A 17,263-nucleotide genomic window follows, 5' to 3' on the forward strand; every position below is an offset into this window, starting at 1 on the left:
CTTCCTCAAGCCACTCTGCATCCTTCTCACTGTCTACATTTCCATTTGGTTCTGTATGAACAGCTACTGGGATACCTTGTACTTAATCTTGTCAACTAAATTACTAAAGCAGACTGAACAATTGAGACCCAGAATTAATCTCTCTGTTATCAACATTTGCCACAGCCTTTCAACCCAAAATTGACCCATTACCTAGTCAGTAATCCATACCTCAATTCTGCGAACCATTTTTTAAAGTAATTCATCCAATTCTGTATTTCATTTTAAAGTGCCTTGTGGCTGCTTTCTTAATAAAAGACTATCTGTATTTGTCTAATATTGGTGTCAGATTTACAGATTTGCAGTTTCACATAAACATGTTTTTTCCTTTTCTTAAATATAGTGTTCTTCTTCATGTGCCTTGCGCATTACACACTTGAGCGATCATGGCTCTCCACATCGAACGATCCCTCGCAGCGTCAATGACATCTCGCATACTTAGATTTGTTAGTTCTTTCACGGTGTCCATATATTTTCTTCTTTGCCTTCCTCTTCTGCGTTTCCTAGGCATACGGCCTTGTAATATAAGGCATTCTATTTCTCCCTTTCTGATGACATGGCCCAGAAATTTAAGTTTCCTCTCATTTAATGTTCTCATTAAAGATCTTTTTGTATGGGCACGTTGGAGTACTGTCTCATTAGTTGCCCTATCTCTACATGATATTTTCAGCATTCTTCTAAGAAACCACATTTCTGTTGCTTCTAAGTTTCTTTGGAGTTCTGGTGTTATAGTCCACCTTTCTGAAGCATACAGCGAGATCGACCAGATGTAACATTTTAGTAGCCTAAGCCTTGTTGTCATAGATATGTGTCTGTTGGTAAAACTGGGTTTCATTTTTTTGGAAGTTGCTTTTGGCAATGGCAATTCTTCTTTTTATTTCTACTTTACTTCTAGCATCTTGTGATATAAAGCTACCAAGGTAATTAAAGCTGGCCTTTTGTTCAACCTCTTGGTTACCGATGTACAATTGGCAGTTGGGAAAATCCTGCTGTTTTGATATTACCATACATTTGTTTTTTTTACAGTTGATGGTTAGATCAAAATCTGCACTTGTTTGTACTACTTTGTCTAGGAGGATTTGTAGGTCTTCTGCAACACTTGCTATTAGAGTGGTATCGTCTGCATATCTTATATTGTTGATGTTAACACCTCCAATTTTTATCCCATCTAGGTCTTCTATTTCTCTGAGAATCATTTCACTATAGATATTAACTAATTCCGGTGAGGCAACGCATTCCTGTCTAACTCCTCTTTGAATTTTAGTCCAACTGCTTATATTATCATCAATTTTTACTGCCACCGTTTGATTCCGATATAAATTTTGAAGCAGTTGTTGGTCCCTTCCGTCAATGTTTAGCTTAGCGAGAATTTGAAATAATTTTTCACGTTGCACTTTGTCGAATGCTTTAGTGAAATCAATAAAACATAAAAAGACATCATTTTGATATTCAGTTGCCCTTTCTGAGAGCCTTCGTAGTATGAAAATTGTGTTCCTAGTTCCCCTATCCTCAATAAACCCTTATTGCAGTTTAGAAGTTTCTGGCCTCAACTTGTTTTTAATTCGACACAGAACAATTCTCAACAAAGTCTTTTATTATGTGACTCATAAGACTGATTGTTCTATGATTTTCACAATCAATAGTTCCAGGAATTTTTGGCAGAGTTATAAATACTGATTTCAAGAGATCGTCAGGCAATACACCAGACTCATATATACCATTGAACAGTTCAAAAAGAATATTTATGCCCAGATCTTCTAGGGCTTGTATCATTTCCACTGAAATTTCATCAGGTCCAGTGGCTTTACCATGTTTCATGCTTTTCATTGCTTTAGTTATTTCTTCTTTGGTAATAGGTGGGCCAGAATTAGGGTGTTTAATATCTGGGGGTTCCCCTCTATTATCTTCAAAAAGCTGCTCTATATACTGAATTTAAAAATGCAAACACGAGGAATTCTGCAGATGCTGGAAATTCAAGCAACGCACATCAAAGTTGCTGGTGAACACAGCAGGCCAGGCAGCATCTCTAGGAAGAGGTACAGTTGATGTTTCAGGCCGAGACCCTTCGTCAGGACTAACTGAAAGAAGAGCTAGTAAGAGATTTGAAAGTGGGAGGGGGAGGGGAGATCCAAAATGATAGAAGACAGAAGGGGGAGGGATGGAGCCAAGAGCTGGACAGGTGATTGGCAAAAGGGGATACGAGAGGATCATGGGACAGGAGGCCCAGGGAGAAAGAAAAGGGGGGGGTAACCCAAAGGATGGGCAAGGGGTATAGTCAGAGGGACAGAGGGAGATAAAGGAGAGAGAGACAAAGAATGTGTGTATAAAAATAAATAACGGATGGGGTACGAGTGGGAGGTGGGGCATTAGCGGAAGTTAGAGAAGTCGATGTTCATGCCATCAGGTTGGAGGCTACCCAGACAGAATATAAGGTGTTGTTCCTCCGACCTGAGTGTGGCTTCATCTTGACAGTAGAGGAGGCCGTGGATAGACATATCAGAATGGGAATGGGACGTGGAATTACCGAAATACTGAATCCACCTCTCACATACTTTATCTGGATCTGTTAGTATGAATCCGTCTGCTGATCTTATGCATCCTGTAGAGGAGGTTTTCTTAATTCCAGTAATTTCCTTAATTTTCTCGTGCATTTCTGTGCTGTTGTTAATATGGCCTTCTATTTCATTGCATTTTTGATTCTGCCATTCTTTCTTTGCAATATTGCTCAATTGTCTGATCTGTCTTTCTAGCTCTGTATTGTACTTCATTATTCTTCACTAACCTTCTTTGTTCCATCAGATCTAGAGTTTCTTTGGTTATCCACCCCTTGCTGGTGTGTTGGATTTCTTGTACTGGGATTATCTCCTCTGTTGATTGCTGTATAGCATATTTAAATCTGTCCCAAATAGGTGTTGTTTCGTTTTCGTTGAGGTGTTCTTCTACAGCTGTTTTGATTTGTTGCTTAAGTGTGCTATCATTTTTATGTTCTCCCGACATATACCGTACTTCTTTCTCTTTTTCCCACGTTTCAGTTTCTTTAATTTTGTTTTGATGGTAGCTATTACTGGATGGTGATCTGAACCACAGTCTGCTCCTGGGTAGGTTTTAGAATTTGTGATGTTATTTCTAAAGCATTCATTGATGGTAATGAAATCTATTTGATTCCTTGTTCTAGCTCCAGGGCTAATCCAAGTACACAATCTACATGGATGGTTTTTATACCAAGTATTGGTGATCACTTGGTTGTTTCTGACACACCAATCAGTAAACCTTTCTCCATTTTCATTTTTCTTCTCTAATCCAAAAGATCCTATGATGTTATCAACCCTTTCTTGTCCAACTTTGGAGTTAAAATCTCCCATGACTAATTTTATATCCTGAGATTTACATTGCTCATAAGCACTGTCGAGGTCTTCATAAAACTTGTTGATATCCTCTTCATTTGTTGGCACACAGGCTTGGATTATGCTAATGTTAAAAGGGTTATCCCTTAATTTAACTAAAAGCAGCCAGTCGGATATCACCCAAAATCCCATAAGGCATTTTGATACTTGTTTTTTAAAATAATTCCAACTCCATACATATGCTGTTGACCTCCAGAATACATTATCAGAGAACTATTCTTAGTGAATTTGCCACTGTCAGTCCATTTAATTTCTGACAGGCCTAAGATATCAACTTCCAACCTTTTCATTTCATTTAATGTGTTGTCCAACTTTCCTTTCTGGTGAAGTGTACAGATGTTCCATGTTGCTACCCTTAGCCTTTCCCTATTGCTTACAGTCTCTGGATGACGGTCTGGTGTCACCTGCAGCACATGACTACCCCTACCAAGTGAGATGTTGTTCTGTTGATTAGAATCAACCCCATTCACGCTGTTGTCCTGTTTCCTTCTTTTGTTTCTTTCCATGATTGACTAGGCAGAAATTTCAACAGTGGTTTGCCTTTGCCTTCTGTTGCCGCAGTGCTCATCTAACTAGAGCATTTGACCTCTACTGGTGTTTCCAATTGGGAATCATACACTAGACATCGCCCAATCTTTGCTGTTGTTGTACAAAGACAATCCTGCACCAAAGCTTGGAATCCATCTCCCTGCTGCCGAAGACTTCAGTGATTTTAGGTGACACCACCACCATTGGTCTGGGTATTTTTCTGGCGCCACTCGCCATAGACAGAGCTCCTTCAGAGAGACAGGGTACACCCAGACCTAAGTCCTATGTGAAGGCAGAGTTGTCTTGGGTGGGAGAAGCTATATAATCGTTATTGGCATTTCCTGATATTTAGTCAGGACCAACCACCCCATTAATGGCTCCGTCTGTCTAAGTAGACAATGGATGCGCCTGATTCGGGGGCGCAGACCTGGGTGATGAGTATGGAGATCCTGAGCTGCCCAGACATCAAGATCCCCCTCTCGGCTTCGCGGATGTGGTCCAAAGGAATGCGAAGCAGTACATTTGGCATCAGCTTGGCTGCAGGAGCTGCTGGGAGATGACGTAATACGTCTTCCAACTGCCCCATACACCCCAAATATAGTGTTCCTATTCTAGAAATTACGGAATTTTGAAGGACGGCAAGCTGTATATCCACTATGTTCATAGAAGCTTCAAAAGTCTCGTGCAGTTTATTGGGTTCTGGGGATTTATTTGTTTCCATTGCTAATTTATATATATTCTATTTTTTTTTTAACTCTTCTTTCTCACTAGACCTTCTACTCTTCACTATTTCCAATAGATTTTCTCTGTATTCTTCAAAGACGGGCGCAAACTATTCTTTAATTTCTTTGCCATTTCCTTACAATTTCTCCTGTCTCTGTCTGTCAGGTGCTCACATAAACTTTAGTTAATCATTTCCTTATCTACCCATAGAAGCATCTATGGCAGGAGTTCCCAACCTTTTTTATACCGTGGGTCAATACCATTCAGTGGGGGGGGGGTCCATGGACTCCAGGTTGGGAACCCCCGATCTACAGTATTTATTATATCTTTCTTGTTCACTTTTGTATTCAGCCTTCCATTTCCATTTCAGTAACTTGGTTGCTCTTTTCCTGAAATCTGAAAACTTTACAATCATCAGCTTGTTGTCATTTTTTTGGCAACATCTTTTGTTTTTACCTTTGTAATTATATCTTAATTTCTCTTGATAGTCATAACTGTATCGATTTTTCTGTTTTTGTTTTGCTTTATTGAGATCTCATTAAACCTGTAAACAATGTATGTATTTTTTAAATGGTAACCATTAATTGGTTGCTTTCATATCTTTTAATGTGCTTTGTTAACCTGATAATGTGATTCATATCAAGTTGAATACTCAAAATGCAAAATTTCCTAATGTGCCATAACAAATTCATGCCCTGTGTTTTCAGTTTGCTTTATTTGGTTTAAAATCAAATAAAGGGGAGGGGAGGAGAAGATGGTGGCGCGATGCAGCGCGCGCGGCCACTCCGAAATGATATCGTATTTGTAAGTAGGTACTGTGCACAATCCTGATTTGATGGAGACAGACGTGAGAAGCACGGCGGAAAATCCGGAGAAACTTCTGAAATGCCTGCTTCATTGCCACTGCTACTGTGCGATCGAGAATCTCCAGAGGGGAAGGCCCCAAATCCTCGGCTTTGCCTATTGCCTGTTGCCAGGGCCGGGGTCGAAGTGCTTGGCGGAGATGGTGCTTGGTGTCGGAGGGCTGGTCGGAGGCTCGAAGTTTTCGGACGGACTCAAGAGTCGGCTGTGGTCAGGTGCTTCCAGGGTGCTGCATCGGCAAGTTTGCAGCACTGGAAGCTCATGGCAGGGAGAATTTTTCTTCCTTCCACCGTCTGCGTGAGATGATGGGACTTTCGAGAGACTTTGAGACTTTTTTTTACCGTACCCATGGTCTGTTCTTATCAAATTACAGTATTGCTTTGCACTGTTGTAATTATATGTTATAATTATGTGGTTTTTGTCAGTTTTTCAGTCTTGGTTTATCTTGTGTTTCTGTGATATCTTTCTGGAGGAACATTATCATTTCTTAATGCATGCATTACTAAATGACAATAAAAGAGGACTGCGTGTCCTCATAATCTATTTTAAAAAATCCTAGTTCAGATTAAATTTTCAATTAAAATTTAATCATGATTTAATTATTGTTTCTTTAAAAGCCATTTATTTATGTTCTGTACATACTTAATTTTACAGAATAATGATAAGGATGATACATTGTAAAAATAAAACTTTATTTTTGAAACTTACTATTTAGCATGATTTAATTAACATGATTCTTAAACACAATGGATTCGGATTAATTGGGACACATTGGCAGCTGCCCCCAAAATGTCAAAGCTTTCATTGAAATAATTAAAAAGATATAAATAGGACACATCAAATTATGTATTTAAATAAAAAACACAACAAATTAGAACACTATCAATGCTACTACAGTATTATAAAACTGTGTATTCCCCACTTGGAAGACCAGATCATAACCTGGTTCACCTCAAGCCCTTGTATAAGCCCAAAGTACAACAATAGCTAGCTACCACTAAGCTAGTAAAAAAAATGGTCTCCAGAGGCCATCAGGGCCTTGAAGGGGTTGCTTTGAAATTACTGACTGGAATGTGCTTTGTGAACCATATGGGGAAGACACTAACAGACTTACTGATTGCATCGTTGGCTACATTAACTTCCATGTGGACACTGTAATACGACCAAGGACTGTTTGCTGCTTCTGTAACAACAAAACATTGTGTACAGTTCTGGTCACCGAATTATAGGAAAGATGTCAATAAAATTGAGAGAGTACAGAGGAGGTTTACTAAAATGTTGCCTGGGTTTCATCTCCTAAGTTACAGAGAAAGGTTGAACAAGTTAGGTCTTTATTCTTTGGAGCGTAGAAGGTTGAGGGGGGACGATAGAGGTGTCTAAAATTATGAGGGGGATAGATAGAGTTGACGAGGATAGGCTTTTTCCATTGAGAGTGAGGGAGATTCAAACAAGAAGACATGAGTTGAGAGTTAAAGGGCAAAAGCTTAGGGGTAACATGAGGGGGAACTTCTTTACTCAGAGAGTGGTAGCTGTGTGGAATGAGCTCCCAGCAGAAGTGGTTGAGGCAGGTTCGATGTTGTCATTTAAAGTTAAATTGGATAGATATATGGACAGGAATGGAATGGAGGGTTATGGACTGAGTGCAGGTCAGTGGGACTAGGTGAGAGTAAGAGTTCGGCACAGACTAGAAGGGCCGAGATGGCCTGTTTCTGTGCTGTAATTGTTATATGGTTATAAAACATGGGTCACCAGTGATCTAAAGGCTCTTCTCAACCACAAAAAGAGAGCCTTTGATCAAGAGACAGGGAGGAATTGAAACGTGCAGAGGGAGCTAAAGGAAAAGGTCAGGTTGGTTAAAGAGGATTACAGGAGAGCTGGAGAACAAGCTTGAGCAGAGTCGCAGATAGGAGGTGTGTAGAGGCATGAAGAACATCACTGGCTTCAATCAACCTAGCTGTAGAGCCTCAGAATGCAGCCTTGAATGGGCTAATGAGTTAAACCAATTCTTCAATGGATTTGAGAATTGCCCTCCTGTTCACACCTCCCTCAGCACACCAGTCCAGGTGCAGAGGCACCCAATGCTCCCTCAGCACCAATGCCTCCCTTCCTCCCCCCCCCCCATTCAACACCTAGATGAACAATAAAGGCTTACACTGTATACATCTACTTCCTTGCCCCGAACCTACCATCCACCCATCCACACGCCAACTGCTATCGTCTGGATCCTCACCTCCCCTAGCCCCCACCTTCCATCAACTCCCCAGTCATCATGGACTCACCTTCACTACTGAGCAGGTGAGAAGGATCTTAGGAAACTCAGACACAGCAAAGCATTGGGATGGTGTGAACCCAAAGTTCCTGAGGGAGTGGGCTGAGCAGCTGTCTGGAGTTCTCCAGTGCATTTTCAATCTGAGTCTCAGCCTGGAAAGGTCCCGACTGTATGGAAGACATCACGTGTGGTTCCAGTACCCAAGAAGAGCCAACCAAAAGTCTTGAATGACTGCCGTTCAGTGGTCCTGACCTCACACATTATGAAGATCCTAGAGAGCCTGGTCCTGGCTCACCTCCAACCCCTGGTCAGATCAGCCCAATCCCCTGCAGTTTGCCTACCAGGAGACGCTGGAGTCGACAGTGTTGTCATCTACCTGCTGAACAAAGCCTACTCCCATTTGGATAAGTAGGGCAGTACGGGGAGGATTATGTTTTTTGATTTCTTAAGTACCTTCAATACCATACAGCCCTCAGTGCAGGGGGAGAAACTCCTTCCATGCAGATTGGCACTTCCATTGTATCCTTGATAATGGATTACCTGACTGGCAGACCACAGTATATGCGGCTTCAGAGCTGTGTGTCAGACATGGCTATAAGCAGCACTGGGAGCCCACAAGGGACTGTATTGGTTCCCTTCCTGTTTACCCAGTACACCTCAGACCTTAGATACAACACTGAGGTCATGTTATCTGTAGAAATTCTGGGATGGCTCAGCAATAGTTGAGTGTATAAAAGGAGGACAGGAAAATAACTACAGGGCCCTGGTGGAGGTCTTTGTCAAATGGAACTAGCTGAATCATCTTTAGCTTAACATTAGTAAGACAAAGAAGATGGTGATGGACTTTAGGAAGACTGAGTCTGCATTGCTCCCTGTTGCTATTGATGATGAGGACATGGATATAGTGAGGACCTACAGGTACCTAGGAGGGGGGAGAAATGGATGACAGACGAGTGAAGCACTAACATAGAGGTTGTGTACAAGAAGAGCCATACCTCGCCTCTACTTTCTGAGGAGACTGAGGTCCTTTGGAGTATGCAGGCCTCTCCTTCAGGTGTTCTGCCAGTCTGTTTGTTGCCAGTACAGTCTTATATGCGGTGGTGTGCTGGGGCAATGGCATCAACACGGATGATGCCAACAGGCTCAATAAACTGATTAGAAAGACTTGCTCTGTTATAGGAGTCAAACTGGACACACTGGAAGCTGTGGTAGAACAAAGGACCTACAGAAAATCCTGGAAATTCTGGATAATGTTTCTTACCCTCTGCATGCCACCTTGGCTGAACAGAGGAGCACTTTTAGTAATAGCATAAGTCAACTGTGCTGTTCCAAGGAGCACTATATGAGGTCATTGTTGCCCTCAGACATTAGGCTCTATAATGAGTCTAGGAAAGTGATGACCCCCTCCTGTTAGACTGCAGTAACTTACTCTTTCTACTTTTCTAATATTTATATCTGTGCACATATAATGCGACTGCGACACTGTAAATTTCTTTGGAATCAATAAAGTATCTATCTATCTAGTTCCTGACAGTTTGTTGACAGATGAATTAATCCAATATATGCTGCCATGTTCTTTGTATTGACTAAATTAACAAAGTCAGTACACCTAGTGCAGATAATGGACTACCTTCATACAATCCTGTGGACAATTACACCCTCCAAATCTTCATTTTCACTGTGACATTCAAGATGATTGTCAATAACTTCATATTCTTCGTAGTTCATAACTTGCTGAAGTAGTGAAATAATTTCTGGCATCTCCAAGACTGAATGCTGGAAAACTGAGCAAAACACTTCTGAATTGTCTTACTGCTTATTTCTCACCAACCATTCGTAACAAAAACCACTGCTGCTTGAACACAAACACACACAACTGACGCCATTTAAAAACTGTTCACCCTAAGCACTGTGTAGAGTCTAAAGCCTGATTTATACTTCTGTGTCAAATCTATGCCGTAGGTACCGCGTACCCTACGCCGTAGGGTGACGTGCACCTCCCCAAAAAAGTAACTCACGTGTCACAGTGACGCAGACCGCAACAACTGTGATTCGTCCACTTGATAGCATCGTTCTGGTTGCTTTTCTCCATGCCTATACACTGATGCGAAATAAATGGTTGGAGACGATTAACCAAATCGTCAAATCTACCTGCCGACATCTGAAAATATTTAAAATGCATTTCCTTGTCCATGTCTCTCACGAAGAAACTCAACACAGTGGCAAAGAAACCGCACCGCCAACTAGCGTTTTGGCAGCGAATTGCAGAGCGACGCAGACACAACAACACATGCTCGCTACAGCATAGAGCTATGCAGAAGTATAAATCAGGTCTACGGCATAGCCCGTGCGCAGGAGTATAAATCAGGCTTAATGGCTCACACTGCTGCATGCAACTGACACTAATTAGAAACTGTTCATCAACAGTTTCCTGCCCCAATTGACAGGCATCAGTGTCCCAAATAAACAAAGGGAGTCCCAGCTATTTTCTTGGTTAGTTTTTGTTTTTTAAGAGTTGGTCCAAGTAAGTGGCTGCCCCCGATTCACTGGAATCCACTGTGTTTATTTGAAATGCCTGCAGCAGTTATGTTCACTTGGTTTCATTGTGTCAACTTATCCTGCTTATTTCCTTTAAGCTTCATAACATTAGTGCTAAACTAAACTCATGCCTTACGGCTTAAGATAAAATAACTTTGAGTTCATGAATAATCAACATAAACTCTTGTTTCTCAGTTCACCCAAGATACTAGCCCATTCAAGGAGAAACTGTTTATGATTTTTATGATTTTAAAGTACAGAAGAATTATCTTTTGCTATAGAGAATGCAGATGACAATGTGGTTCTAATCATTTGAATAGAAAGCACTATGAGTTTGATTAGTTGGTGAAAACATGAATAGAGATAGAATATTGTGAATGAAGTTACTAGACAGAAGAGGAAGTAGAAAAACTTTTACATTTTGTGTCATGTTAGTTCATGAAAATTTTGCACTGATGATGCAACTTGATGTGAGTGACATTATTTCAAAAGGGTTTCTTAGACATCAGATAAAGACTGTATTTTTAAAAACACTGGTCACTATCTAAGACTGTAAATGAATATTACATTGTTTTTCATCTCAAACATTTCCTCATGTCTGGAAGAATTTGTGCAGTGGTTACTGCACAATGATCAACTGGTGCCTAGGGTAATCAGATTCATATCCAGGGAGAATTGATTATTCCTCATATTTAGCATGGTAATGTTGTCAGCTAGCTCTTGCTTGGATACATGTCATTTGAGGTTACTGCCGGGAAGGAATTGTGCTAAAGGAATCAAGTTCTTCAGGATTTTTGGGACTTCCGGCCATTTTGCTATCTTCCCCCACCCCCACCCCATGATATTCTATTTTGGATTAAAACCACTCCACTGATGGACTGTTTTAATATCCAGTTTCCAGTTTGGACACTATGAATGTTATCAAATCATGCCAGATTTATACATAGGGCTGTGATTTTAAACACAATGTAGATCACAGAAGTTTGTGTTATATTCTGTAAAAGTAAACAGGCTTTCAACTCTTTCAACAATAAGGTGTATATGTTTAATTTTGGAATATGGAGTATGACAGAAAACTAGGATGATGCATTTGATTAACTAGATGTGAGATATTAGAAATAAAACATGAAATCTTGGAAGTGTTCAGAATCTCTGGGATTAAAGAATTAAACTTTCTGATCAATAATCTGTGGGAGTTCCGATAAGGTTTTACTTGGCTTTCACATCATTCTCTTATTTTTATTGCATTCACGTGGCTAAGTGGTTAAGGTGTTCGTCTAGTGATCTCAAGATCGCTGGTTCAAGCCTCAGCTGTGGCAGCATGTTTGTGTCCTTGAGCAAGGCACTTAACCACACATTGCTCTGGTGTCTGTGTGAGAAGTGGCGCCCCACACAGACTTCCAATCTGGGCCTTGTAAGGCATGAAAATGCCTGACGCAGGCCTCTCATGGTCTGAGATGACGTTCCCCCTCCCCTTTTAAAAAAGTCAGAAACATTCAATATCTATATACCTAGTTAGTATTTCATCAATCTGTGAGCAACAGAATATTTCTATAGCAGTGTTGCCTGAGAATGAAAACTGCACCTGTATCATGGTGAGGTGCATTGAATTTTCAGGAAAACAAATAATACTGCAGACTCCAGAATCTGAAATACATAAAATTATATATTGGAAGAACTCAGCCATCCCCAGAATGTGATTTCTCTTTGCTTGACTAGCTGAGTTCTTCCAGCCTTTCTGTTTTTGCATTGGTTTCCAGTTTGCTGCAGTGTTTACAGAAATGCACTTCCTGTTGCTATATATGGGTCTTTGTTTAGAGCGATGATTTTTTGCAGATGTACATGTTGTTTGATTTTACGGATTTTATTCAATTTACTTTCAGAGGAACCATGAGCCTTGCGCTTCAGGAACTGCTCCTCTGTTGTCGTCAATTTGACAATGACAAAGCTACTGAGAGAAAGGTAATAAATGTACCTTGTAAACTTTTAGAACCAGTATTGTGGCCAGTATCAGTGCTAAAAATGCAACTGTTTTGACAGTGATAACCAGGTTTTGAATGGTATTTCTTGTTGCACTGTATCAATGCTATCTTGTCTATCTGTACTGACAACTTTCACTTTTATTTGTTGTTATTATCTCATTCTTGTTATCGGTTTCTTCTACTTATCTTAACACCTGCAGGAAAAAAAGATAAGAGGAACAACTTTTCTCCCCAACAATGATTAACATACACAATGATCCCGTATTTCCCGATTTTAGTTTTGTTTTCAACTCTTTAATCTGCTTGTTATAATTTGTGTATTACAATAATTCTTGTATTTTTTTCAAGAAAGAAATAGATAAATTTAAACGCCTTATTCGGATGCCAGAAACTAGAGAGCAGTTGGATCGAAATTCTGAATCAAGACATTCAAGACAATTAAACTGGGATACAGTTTTTAGGTAAAAGTGCCACGTATAATAAATGATCTGACTAGCTATCAAAATACTTCTAACCTTTTGCTGTTACTTTTGCAAGTAATTTAAAGCTCTCTATAACCTGTATGTTTATTTCTGTCCTCTTTCATGTATGTATGAGAAACTATAATATCCATATTTTGAGGAAAGAGGATGACTTTGCATATTTTCAGTTATTTTTGAAATGTAAAAGAACATAACTATTTGTATTACCATACTTAATATTGCACTGATTTAGAACAGTGGATGTTTTTGTTAGTTTCCTGCAAAGGCAGGGATTTATTGCCCATCTTTAATTACCATCAAGAAAATGGCAATGAGCTGATTTCTACAGAACATTACTATTAGGTAAGGTATCGACTATTTTTACCCAGTGGCAATGAAGGAATGGCAATAGCCAAGATGCCATGTGACTTGGAGTGGAAACTACAAGTAGTGTGTCCCTATGTAGCTGCTGTTCAACAAGGTGGATTTCAGTTTTTAAAGTGGCTCAGGTACCTGTGTCAAAGCTAGACAAGCTTTATCCTAGATGGTGAGTTGACAAGCTTTGTCATAGAGAGTGTTGAACATCCCAATTGGTGTAAAGGTTACTCATCCAAGTTACTGAATAATGCTGCATCAGAGTCATAATTTGTGACATCTGGATGTTGAGACTGAGGTGCTAAGTTTCTCACTTTAGGGTATCCAGCTTCTGACCAGTTCTTGTACCAAGCTGTTTTGAATAGTCAATTCAGTTAGGTCAAAAACAAGAGAAAATCTACATATGCTGGAAATCCAAAGCAACACACACAAAATGCTGGAGGAACTCAGGAGGCCAGACAGCATCAATGGAAAATAGTAAACAGATGGGGTTTCGAGCCGAGACCTTTCATCAGAACAGGTTAGGTTTCGGCCTTTTGTTTCATTCTCTTCCAATGGGGTCAGGGCAATGAATATGTTATTATATTGTATACACTAGCATAGAGGCTTATTTAATAAAATTTAAAATAATAATGTTACACTATTGGCTTTTTACTTACTTTCAATAACTATTTATTTACAAGGTTTCTGCAAAAGTACATCCAAAAAGAGACTGAGTGTCTTCAGGCAGCCAATCCAAATGTGTCAGCAGCAACCCAAGCCAATCGGCAAAAAAAAATGCAAGAAATTAGCAATATCATGAAAAACTTCATCCGCTGGGCTAACAAAAGTGAGCATTTAAAATATTTTCCAAATCAACATTTTGTTTTATGATAAAAAAAAACAAATACTGTATATAATCATACAATTAAAATGGCATAAATTGTATTTATTTGCATATTTCTCGACTTCTGCTGGCTATATATTGGTTCCTATTCAAAAAAGATATACAAATTTAGTTCTCTAGCCACACTGGAGGAAAGGTTTGTTCCTGAATTGATTTCCAAATAAAACTTGCATTTGCCTCGTAGCAGCTCTCAAGTTTTGGTTTTGTGTGTTACGTTTAGAAATATTCAGTCTATGGTTATCTGAAATGACTGCATCTCATCTATATTGTAGCAAGATTTTATTTCAGATTTGGAATATAATTACAATTATGAAATTTTTTTTAATGATTTATTTTTGCAAGGTTAACTGCAATTAAACTGTATTTTTGGTATCTATTCCTCTTCTTCCATGTTACATTGTTTTACTCTTTGATGTGTTCTTAAAATTTCAAAGCCAGCATACTTCATAATATTTATGTTTGAGTCAAGACTTGGAATTTGAAAGCAGTCTGATGAAAGCTGGGATAATTTCTGTTGTTTTGGTGCATTTGCAGACGCACATTTTTTTTGCTGCTTTGTGAGAGAATAGAATGGGTAGCTGAAAATATTTGTGGGAGTAACAGATCATGGCTGGCACTAGAACTAAGGGAAAAGGGAGTTGTACCTTTGGGACAAGGCTTACTTGAATTGGGCTGAGAGCAGTATCCTAACAAATCACATGTGCTGTGAATAAGAAAGGGTTATGGTGTGGTCAGGTCAGAGCCTTTCCTTGCTACTGGTACCACGTAGCCCACTACTACCTGTCTCGGGTCGGGTTATCTTGCTACAATATAGATGAGATGCAGCACACCCCCTGGTGCACTTCGGTTAACCAGGGAGGAGGGTGTGTAGGCACCCAGCAGGACTAAAAACAAAACCTGTCAAAGGGCGGATGAACTCTTTGTGAGTCAACAGCCACCTACTGTCTGTGTGAGGAGTGGCATGCCACACAGTCTTTCGTTTCGCGCCTTGTAAGGCATTATGATAACAGACAACCCAACAAACCCTATACTTCCAGAGCCTGGAGTGCTCAGGAACTCTGTGGAATGCCCAGACCCTGGCCAAGACAGGCAGTATGAAGATGCAACCTCAAACCCCACAGGGAGGGTTGAGTCCGACAAGGGGGCCAAGCGAACTGCGCCTCTTTTGCGTTGTAAGGTAAAAACCATCATCTCAACCTTCAACGCAAACACCATCTGCCTCTTGCCTCGATGCACAGAGTTGGCATCACAGGCAAGCAGCAACGAGATCTCCATCCTGGGGATCCAAGAACACCGTCATGTACACCCTGACGAAGAGGTAAGGTTCACAGAGGTAGAGGGGATGCACCTCATCACCTCGTCCGCATGGAGAGAGCTGACGACGATGTCAGCACAAGGTGGAGTAGGGCTGATACTGAACAGCAAGGCGAAGAAGGCACTGAGGGGTGTAGTCTCAGTCAGTGACAGAATCCTTACTGCTGAATTCGACGGAAACCCAGCGACCTCTGTCATCATCTGTTACTCCCCGCACAACTGCAGCGAGGAGATGGAAGTGGAGGCCTTCTACAGTAAACTTCACGAAGCTGTCACTTCAATACTGGCACATAACTTGCTGGCCGTGCTTGGCAATCTTAATCCCCAGGTTGGACTGGAAGATGTTCCATACTCATACCAAGACTTTACCAACAGAAATGGAAAATATCTAGTTGATTTCATTCAGGAACACAATCTCATTGCCACCATCAAACAATTCAAGAAGCGAGCTGGTAAACTGTGGACATATGAAAACAGAACCTCTATCTACAGGAAACAGCTTGATTACATCCTTGTAAGAACAAGATGGCGTAATTGTGTGATCGAGCCTTCAGCTCGGTCAATTCTGACCACAGAGTAGTGTCAATGCAAGTGAGACTGAGCCTGCGGCAGTCCAAAGCCACAGGTCCCAAGGAGAAGATAGACTGGAAGGCATTCTCCTCACAACCTATTCTTCAAGCCCAGTCCACAGTGGAGGTGAGAAATTGCTTCGGCCCACTGGAAAGGGAGGAGGAAGAGACTGCCACCGACCGCTATCAACGGCTCATAGGCGCACACACAGATGCAACAAAGGGTTTGCCTTCTGTGAAGCGAACCAAGAAGAGTCAGATCTCGAAACATCCTGACGTCGTCGCAGCAAGAAGTGTGGTCAATGCTTGTCACGCCGAACTTAGAAGGAATGAAACAGAAGAGCTAAGAGACAAGTTCAAGACAGCAAAGAAGAATCTCTTTGCCACCTACGACTGACTGAAGGAAGAGGAACTAGCTGAGAACATTAGAGAGATAGAAGCTGCTAGTGAAGACATGCAGCATGGAGAAGCATGGCGCCTAGTCAATGAGATCCGTAGACGGAAGAAGTCCCCATTAGGTCAAATAAGTGGTAAAACAGCAGAGGACCATGTCCTGACATGGTTTACCCACTTTAAAACCTGCTAGGAAGCCCTCCAACGATCACGGAAGAAGAAGAGGACATACCCACGATACTAACGCAAGTCGACATCGATGACGGCCCATTCACCATTGAGGAACTGAAGAAGGCCAAATATGCACTCAAACAGGGCAGGAGCGCTGGACCAGATGGGATACCACCAGATGTCCTGAAGAACTGCGACCTGGACGACATCTTGCTGGACATATGTAATACGGCACAGATGAAAGGGACGACAAACCAGAACAGTGATCACTCTCAAACATTATCCCAGTCCCCAAGTCTGGATCCCTCACAAAGACAGATAACTACCGCGGTATCAGCTTGACCTGCACCTTAGCAAAGTTATACAATCGGATGTCTTGAACAGGATTCGCACCACCATTGACCCTAAGCTAAGATTCAATCAGAATGGTTTTCGGCAGAAGAGAACAACAGTAATGCAAATACTTGCTCTCTGTAGGATCATCAAGGAAGTCAAGAAGAACAACCTACCAGCCATGCTTACTTACATCGATTTTCGCAAAGCTTTTGACTCCATACACGGAGGTAAAATGCTGAAGATCCAGAAAGTTTACGGAGTGCCAGACCATCTACTGAGAGCAATAGAGTCCAGCTATACCAAAACCATGGCGAAAGTTGTATCACCAGAAGGAGAAACAGCAGTGTTTGAGCTCCTAGCTGGTGTGCTGCAAGGAGACGCTCTGGCACCCTACATCTTTATAATCGTCCTTGA

At 40.9% G+C, this 17,263-nt stretch overlaps 1 protein-coding gene across 8 annotated transcripts in view; it reads left to right on the forward strand.

Annotated features, from left to right (window-relative positions):
* Positions 1-17,263, forward strand: part of atm (ATM serine/threonine kinase) — a 191,765-nt gene that overhangs the window by 4,028 nt on the left and 170,474 nt on the right. For all 8 annotated transcript variants that reach the window (XR_010018715.1, XR_010018716.1, XM_063054130.1 and 5 more), the window contains exons 2-4: positions 12,246-12,324; positions 12,693-12,805; positions 13,864-14,009. Coding sequence is in view for 6 of the 8 variants with exons in the window: in XM_063054130.1 (XP_062910200.1) it covers positions 12,253-12,324; positions 12,693-12,805; positions 13,864-14,009 (331 nt within the window). In the remaining 2 variants the exon portion in view is untranslated. The remainder of the gene's footprint in view (positions 1-12,245; positions 12,325-12,692; positions 12,806-13,863; positions 14,010-17,263) is intronic.

Source organism: Mobula hypostoma, chromosome 7 (assembly GCF_963921235.1).
Source record: "Mobula hypostoma chromosome 7, sMobHyp1.1, whole genome shotgun sequence".
NCBI lineage: Eukaryota > Metazoa > Chordata > Chondrichthyes > Myliobatiformes > Myliobatidae > Mobula > Mobula hypostoma.